Source organism: Pteronotus mesoamericanus, unplaced genomic scaffold, assembly GCF_021234165.1.
Source record: "Pteronotus mesoamericanus isolate MK-2021 breed Mesoamerican mustached bat unplaced genomic scaffold, CSHL_Meso_final scaffold_21, whole genome shotgun sequence".
NCBI lineage: Eukaryota > Metazoa > Chordata > Mammalia > Chiroptera > Mormoopidae > Pteronotus > Pteronotus mesoamericanus.
In genome coordinates this window covers 30,375,584-30,383,952 of record NW_026555310.1, presented here as the reverse complement: position 1 = coordinate 30,383,952, position 8,369 = coordinate 30,375,584, and the positions used below count along the sequence as shown (strand labels likewise).

The 8,369-nt window shown below is 64.5% G+C and overlaps 1 protein-coding gene across 1 annotated transcript; it reads left to right on the top strand.

Annotated features, from left to right (window-relative positions):
- The first annotated feature begins 2,857 nt into the window (after window positions 1-2,857).
- Window positions 2,858-6,409, top strand: LOC129084630 (collagen alpha-1(I) chain-like). The gene is made up of 2 exons (XM_054590827.1): window positions 2,858-2,947; window positions 3,047-6,409. Exons 1-2 carry the CDS (start codon window positions 2,858-2,860, stop codon window positions 6,407-6,409), a joined length of 3,453 nt encoding a protein of 1,150 aa, XP_054446802.1.
- The last annotated feature ends 1,960 nt before the right edge of the window (window positions 6,410-8,369 follow it).

The following is an 8,369-nucleotide window of genomic DNA, read 5'->3' as shown; positions in this document are numbered from 1 at the left end:
CTGCATAAGAACGTTCGAGCTGAACGCAACATTTGATGCAGACTTGTTGCTCCAATTGCTCAGTCATTTTGAATGTGACAGCCACACGGTACACATGCTCACTCAATGGTGTCTACTGCCTCTACCAGCTAGTACAGTGAAGCCTTCCTTGTTTACACATTAGAATTCCACTCCATTCTCCTTGGCTGCCAGGTTACATAGATCTCACACATACCGTACTCACCATATTAAAAATGGTTGGACTTTGTCCAGACAGACTATGTGCACATGCATATGTATATATGTCAAGTACTCCTACCAATACAAATATAAATTTTGTGCATATTTTTTATAAACTCCTGATTTACAGCCATTCCTTCCTTTCAGTTTCTATCTTGTATATTTAATTGCTTATTAAACTTTTTAACTTGATCGGCCTGACCACGTTAGTGTCTTAGACGCAATGGCAAAGTTGAAATAAACATCCATCTTTCTTTATTTTTCAGATAGTCTGCTCTTAGTGTACAGGAACATGCCTGATTTCTGCATGTTGATTTTGTAGCTTGCAACCTTACCAAGTTGTTTTAGGTCTAACAGTTCTTTGATACAGTCTTTAAGATTTACTATATATAGGACCACTTCATCTGCAAACAGAAACAATTTTACTTCTCCCTTTCTGAGTTGGATGCCTTTTACTTCTTTTCACGGCCTAATTGTTCCAGCTGGGACTTCCAGTGCTACCCTGAAGAGAAGTGGTGGGAGTGGGCACCCTTTTTTTGTCCCTGATATTAGGGGAAAAGCTTTTAGCCTTTCCTGTTGAGTATGTTGTTAGCTGTGAGCTTGTCATATCTGGTCGTTGTTATGTTGAGGTACATTCCTTCTACATGCATTTTGTTGAGAGTCTTATGAAAGGATATTGAATTTTGTCAAGCACTTTTCTGCATCTGTGGGGACGAGCATGTGATTTTCATCTTTCATTCAATAATGTGGTGTACCACAGTCATTGGTTTGTGCATGCTGAAATACCCTTGCATCCCGGACATAGATCCTTCTTCATCATGGCGTATGATCATTTTAATGTCTTGCTGAATTTGGTTGCTATATTTTGTAGAGAATTTTTGGCTGTAAACTCATCAGGCATTTTGGCTGGTAGTTTGTTTTTCTAGTAGTGTCCTCCTTACCTGGCTTTGGTATCAAGGTAATGCTGGCCTCACAAAATAAGCTTGGGAGTGCTCGTGCCTCAATTTTTTGGAAGAGTTTGAGAAGGACTGGTATAAACCTTCTTCAAATGTGTGATAGAACTCACCAGTGAATCTACCTGGTGCTGGGCTTTTCTTTGGTGGGAGGCTTTGCCTACTCATTCTACTTCCTCACTTGTTCTTGGTCTGTTCAGATTTACAGTTCCTTTATGATCTGGCCTTGGTAGGTTGTGTGGTTGTAGAAATTTATATATACCTTCTAGGCTGTACAAATTGTTGGTGTGTAATTGTTTATACCAGTATTGTATACTTACTTGTATTTGTGCGGTATCAGTGCTCATGTGTTCTACTTCATTTCTGATTTTATACATTTGAGTCTGTCTCATTCCTTAGTCTAGCTAAGAGCTTGTCAATTTTGATTATCTTTTACAAAGCCAGCTCTAAATTTCACCAGTCTTTGCTATGGTTCCTCTCTTCTCTATTTCATCTATTTTTGCTCTGCTCTTTATCCTTCTGCTATGCTAACTTTAGGTTACTTATTCTGTTCTAGTTTCTGAAAGTGTGGTTTAAAAAAGCCAATCAAATTTACAATAGCTATAAAATCAATAAAATGTTTGGGAAGATGTTGACCCAAGGAGGTGAAAAGTCTGCACGATGAAAGTGATAACATTCAATGAAAATATTGAAGATAAAACAAAGACATGGAAAGATATTGAATATCCATGAATTAATATGTAAACTAAGAAAGGGACACCTTTCATTTAAAGACACCTTTAGAATCAACTATATGTTCACACACGGTTTTAATTGTGTGCCTAAAGTTAATAGCAATATTTCACAAAGTGTTTTCTAAGAAAGAGAGGAAAATAAAAACATCTCATCAAAAACTTGAAGATGTAATTATACCTCCAGATAGTGTTAACATTTGTATTATCTCACTGATTTCCTTGCCTGGAGTTATAGCAACATCGCCAAGCGCCAGCCCTGAGACGATACTGCCCAGAGGGACTCCGAGGATTCCCACGGTAACAGGTCTCACATTAAAGTCTTTCATGCATTTTGAATTTAGTCTCCTATGTACCCGTAAGGACCTGGACTTCAGTATATTTCTGACCATATCGGTACACCAACCTACGTTATTGATTGAATTATCATGAGCCCTATGCATGTACTCGGTTCCTCCTCTAAACAAGGACTGAGCAAAAGTCCGGACATCCCTCTGGGCACGCAAGCTGTTCCATGGACAAGTCCACAGCCACGCTGAGTGCGGTCACCCAAACTCAGAGCCGCGGAGGCCACTCAGGCGTCCGTCAGCCCAAACCAATCTCTGCCGGACACTCATGTTGGGCCCTGAACGCTGGGCGCCTCCCTCCTGTGGCCTGGCCTCGGCTGCAGCGGCGTCGGGCAGAGCCACGGCACCGGGAGGCCTACGGATGGGGAGGGCGCACCACTGCCAAGGAGCTGCCCAAGGTGCAGCCGCTCCCTGTGCTGTGGTGTACCCCAGTGGCAGGGTGAGCGGTGCATCGCCGGCGGAAAAACCCTCCGGGGAGACCTGGGACCACGGGGCCACCTTCGCATCAGGGCTTTCCACTGGAGAGACCGCTGAGGTGGAGCCGCCTTCAGGTGGGCCTGGCGCTAAAGTGCAGAGAGGAGATCTCACTCTGAGGCTGACAGAAGCCATGGCCCGACCAACGAACGGCTCAGGTGGAGAATCCCAGGCACTGGCCCTGCGGTCGGCCCCGGGAGGCCCTCCGCGCAGCGGTCCTCACGCGCTTCCAAGTTGCAGGCCTGTCCCGGCCCCTGCCCGCCTGCTCCGCCCTCGCTGATCTTGACACCCCTACGAACGAACGGCCGGTGTGGCCACCGAGGCCCCGTCCACCCCAACCACCTCCTGCCGCGGGCACTCACGTTCCGGCCCCGAGGCCTCGGCGCCTCCCTCTGGCGGCCAGGCCTCGGCCGAGGCGTCGTCTGGCGGCGCGAGGGTCGCAGGAGGCCTGCGGGTTCGGCGAGGGCGCCGCCGCCGCCGAGCTGGCCCAGGCGCAGCCGCTCCCTGGGCGGTGGTGTGTCCCGGTGGCCAGGGCAGAGGCGCATCGCCGGCGGACAGGCCGTCCGGGGAGCCCTGGGTCCCCGGGGCCGCCTTCCCGTCAGGGCCTTCGGCGAGAGTCGCCGCTGAGGTGGGGCCGGCATCAGGCGGGCCTGGTGCTGCAGTGCAGAGAAGAGGAGGTCTCACCCGCGGGCCGACCTTGGCCGTGGCCCCGTCAACGCACGGCTCAGGCGGAGCCTCCCAGGCACTGGCCCTGCCGTCGGCCCCCCGGCGGCCCTCCCCGCAGCGGGCCCGACGGACTTCCACGTTGCAGGCCTGTCCCGGCCCCTGCCCGCCTGCTCCGCCCTCGCTGAGACGTCATGCCTGCTTCACGGCCGGCGTGGCCACCCAGGCCCCGTCCACCCCAACCACCTCCTGCCGCGGGCACTCACGTTCCGGCCCCGAGGCCTCGGCGCCTCCCTCTGGCGGCCAGGCCTCGGCCGAGGCGTCGTCTGGCGGCGCGAGGGTCGCAGGAGGCCTGCGGGTTCGGCGAGGGCGCCGCCGCCGCCGAGCTGGCCCAGGCGCAGCCGCTCCCTGGGCGGTGGTGTGTCCCGGTGGCCAGGGCAGAGGCGCATCGCCGGCGGACAGGCCGTCCGGGGAGCCCTGGGTCCCCGGGGCCGCCTTCCCGTCAGGGCCTTCGGCGAGAGTCGCCGCTGAGGTGGGGCCGGCATCAGGCGGGCCTGGTGCTGCAGTGCAGAGAAGAGGAGGTCTCACCCGCGGGCCGACCTTGGCCGTGGCCCCGTCAACGCACGGCTCAGGCGGAGCCTCCCAGGCACTGGCCCTGCCGTCGGCCCCCCGGCGGCCCTCCCCGCAGCGGGCCCGACGGACTTCCACGTTGCAGGCCTGTCCCGGCCCCTGCCCGCCTGCTCCGCCCTCGCTGAGACGTCATGCCTGCTTCACGGCCGGCGTGGCCACCCAGGCCCCGTCCACCCCAACCACCTCCTGCCGCGGGCACTCACGTTCCGGCCCCGAGGCCTCGGCGCCTCCCTCTGGCGGCCAGGCCTCGGCCGAGGCGTCGTCTGGCGGCGCGAGGGTCGCAGGAGGCCTGCGGGTTCGGCGAGGGCGCCGCCGCCGCCGAGCTGGCCCAGGCGCAGCCGCTCCCTGGGCGGTGGTGTGTCCCGGTGGCCAGGGCAGAGGCGCATCGCCGGCGGACAGGCCGTCCGGGGAGCCCTGGGTCCCCGGGGCCGCCTTCCCGTCAGGGCCTTCGGCGAGAGTCGCCGCTGAGGTGGGGCCGGCATCAGGCGGGCCTGGTGCTGCAGTGCAGAGAAGAGGAGGTCTCACCCGCGGGCCGACCTTGGCCGTGGCCCCGTCGACGCACGGCTCAGGCGGAGCCTCCCAGGCACTGGCCCTGCCGTCGGCCCCCCGGCGGCCCTCCCCGCAGCGGGCCCGACGGACTTCCACGTTGCAGGCCTGTCCCGGCCCCTGCCCGCCTGCTCCGCCCTCGCTGAGACGTCAAGCCTGCTTCACGGCCGGCGTGGCCACCCAGGCCCCGTCCACCCCAACCACCTCCTGCCGCGGGCACTCACGTTCCGGCCCCGAGGCCTCGGCGCCTCCCTCTGGCGGCCAGGCCTCGGCCGAGGCGTCGTCTGGCGGCGCGAGGGTCGCAGGAGGCCTGCGGGTTCGGCGAGGGCGCCGCCGCCGCCGAGCTGGCCCAGGCGCAGCCGCTCCCTGGGCGGTGGTGTGTCCCGGTGGCCAGGCCAGAGGCGCATCGCCGGCGGACAGGCCGTCCGGGGAGCCCTGGGTCCCCGGGGCCGCCTTCCCGTCAGGGCCTTCGGCGAGAGTCGCCGCTGAGGTGGGGCCGGCATCAGGCGGGCCTGGTGCTGCAGTGCAGAGAAGAGGAGGTCTCACCCGCGGGCCGACCTTGGCCGTGGCCCCGTCAACGCACGGCTCAGGCGGAGCCTCCCAGGCACTGGCCCTGCCGTCGGCCCCCCGGCGGCCCTCCCCGCAGCGGGCCCGACGGACTTCCACGTTGCAGGCCTGTCCCGGCCCCTGCCCGCCTGCTCCGCCCTCGCTGAGACGTCATGCCTGCTTCACGGCCGGCGTGGCCACCCAGGCCCCGTCCACCCCAACCACCTCCTGCCGCGGGCACTCACGTTCCGGCCCCGAGGCCTCGGCGCCTCCCTCTGGCGGCCAGGCCTCGGCCGAGGCGTCGTCTGGCGGCGCGAGGGTCGCAGGAGGCCTGCGGGTTCGGCGAGGGCGCCGCCGCCGCCGAGCTGGCCCAGGCGCAGCCGCTCCCTGGGCGGTGGTGTGTCCCGGTGGCCAGGCCAGAGGCGCATCGCCGGCGGACAGGCCGTCCGGGGAGCCCTGGGTCCCCGGGGCCGCCTTCCCGTCAGGGCCTTCGGCGAGAGTCGCCGCTGAGGTGGGGCCGGCATCAGGCGGGCCTGGTGCTGCAGTGCAGAGAAGAGGAGGTCTCACCCGCGGGCCGACCTTGGCCGTGGCCCCGTCAACGCACGGCTCAGGCGGAGCCTCCCAGGCACTGGCCCTGCCGTCGGCCCCCCGGCGGCCCTCCCCGCAGCGGGCCCGACGGACTTCCACGTTGCAGGCCTGTCCCGGCCCCTGCCCGCCTGCTCCGCCCTCGCTGAGACGTCATGCCTGCTTCACGGCCGGCGTGGCCACCCAGGCCCCGTCCACCCCAACCACCTCCTGCCGCGGGCACTCACGTTCCGGCCCCGAGGCCTCGGCGCCTCCCTCTGGCGGCCAGGCCTCGGCCGAGGCGTCGTCTGGCGGCGCGAGGGTCGCAGGAGGCCTGCGGGTTCGGCGAGGGCGCCGCCGCCGCCGAGCTGGCCCAGGCGCAGCCGCTCCCTGGGCGGTGGTGTGTCCCGGTGGCCAGGGCAGAGGCGCATCGCCGGCGGACAGGCCGTCCGGGGAGCCCTGGGTCCCCGGGGCCGCCTTCCCGTCAGGGCCTTCGGCGAGAGTCGCCGCTGAGGTGGGGCCGGCATCAGGCGGGCCTGGTGCTGCAGTGCAGAGAAGAGGAGGTCTCACCCGCGGGCCGACCTTGGCCGTGGCCCCGTCGACGCACGGCTCAGGCGGAGCCTCCCAGGCACTGGCCCTGCCGTCGGCCCCCGGCGGCCCTCCCCGCAGCGGGCCCGACGGACTTCCACGTTGCAGGCCTGTCCCGGCCCCTGCCCGCCTGCTCCGCCCTCGCTGAGACGTCATGCCTGCTTCACGGCCGGCGTGGCCACCCAGGCCCCGTCCACCCCAACCACCTCCTGCCGCGGGCACTCACGTTCCGGCCCCGAGGCCTCGGCGCCTCCCTCTGGCGGCCAGGCCTCGGCCGAGGCGTCGTCTGGCGGCGCGAGGGTCGCAGGAGGCCTGCGGGTTCGGCGAGGGCGCCGCCGCCGCCGAGCTGGCCCAGGCGCAGCCGCTCCCTGGGCGGTGGTGTGTCCCGGTGGCCAGGGCAGAGGCGCATCGCCGGCGGACAGGCCGTCCGGGGAGCCCTGGGTCCCCGGGGCCGCCTTCCCGTCAGGGCCTTCGGCGAGAGTCGCCGCTGAGGTGGGGCCGGCATCAGGCGGGCCTGGTGCTGCAGTGCAGAGAAGAGGAGGTCTCACCCGCGGGCCGACCTTGGCCGTGGCCCCGTCAACGCACGGCTCAGGCGGAGCCTCCCAGGCACTGGCCCTGCCGTCGGCCCCCCGGCGGCCCTCCCCGCAGCGGGCCCGACGGACTTCCACGTTGCAGGCCTGTCCCGGCCCCTGCCCGCCTGCTCCGCCCTCGCTGAGACGTCATGCCTGCTTCACGGCCGGCGCGGCCACCCAGGCCCCGTCCACCCCAACCACCTCCTGCCGCGGGCACTCACGTTCCGGCCCCGAGGCCTCGGCGCCTCCCTCTGGCGGCCAGGCCTCGGCCGAGGCGTCGTCTGGCGGCGCGAGGGTCGCAGGAGGCCTGCGGGTTCGGCGAGGGCGCCGCCGCCGCCGAGCTGGCCCAGGCGCAGCCGCTCCCTGGGCGGTGGTGTGTCCCGGTGGCCAGGCCAGAGGCGCATCGCCGGCGGACAGGCCGTCCGGGGAGCCCTGGGTCCCCGGGGCCGCCTTCCGGTCAGGGCCTTCGGCGAGAGTCGCCGCTGAGGTGGGGCCGGCATCAGGCGGGCCTGGTGCTGCAGTGCAGAGAAGAGGAGGTCTCACCCGCGGGCCGACTTTGGCTGTGGCCCCGTCGACGCACAGCTCAGGCGGAGCCTCCCAGGCACTGGCCCTTCGGTCGGCCCCCCGGCGGCCCTCCCCGCAGCGGGCCCGACGGACTTCCACGTTGCAGGCCTGTCCCGGCCCCTGCCCGCCTGCTCCGCCCTCGCTGAGACGTCATGCCTGCTTCACGGCCGGCGTGGCCACCCAGGCCCCGTCCACCCCAACCACCTCCTGCCGCGGGCACTCACGTTCGGGCCCCGAGGCCTCGTCGCCTCCCTCTGGCGGCCAGGCCTCGGCCGAGGCGTCGTCTGGCGGCGTGAGGGTCGCAGGAGGCCTCCGAGCTACTCCAGGGTCAGCTTTTCCATGGGAGGTGTTGTGCTCCGGTGTCTCGGCCAGCGGGACATTCCTTGCGGACATGCCCTCCGGGGAGACTTTGGTCACCGGGGTTTCCTTCTCATCAGGGTCTTCGGCTGGAGAGGCCGCTGATGTTGTGTCGGCATCTGGCGGGCCTGGTTCTGCAATGCAGAGACGAGGTTTTGTCACCTTCAGGCCGACCTTCGCTGTGGCCCCGGGAATGCTCGGCTCAGGCAGAGCCCCCAGGGATTCGTCCTAGGTCCGCCCCGAGCGGCCCTCCTCGCCGTGGGCCCACGGACTTCTACGTGTCAGTCCTGTCGTGTCCTCTGCCTGTCTGCTCCCCCGTCGCTGAGTCTTCACGCCCCTACTAACGGCCGGTGTGTCCGCCGAGGCCCTCTCCAACCCACCACCATATACCGCGGACACTCACGTTCTGGCTCCGAGGCCTGGGCTCCTCCCTCCTGTGGCCTGGCCTGGTCCACAGCGATGCCTGGCGGCTCCGAAGTCCCAGGATGTCTACGGGCTCGGCGTGGGGGCTTTGGCGGAGCCCTGCGCGGCGCGGGCTCTCCCTGTGCCCGCGATGGCCCAGGTTGCCCGGCTCGCTCGGCACTTCCTCCCTCAGTCTTCTCTGGGAAGGTTTGG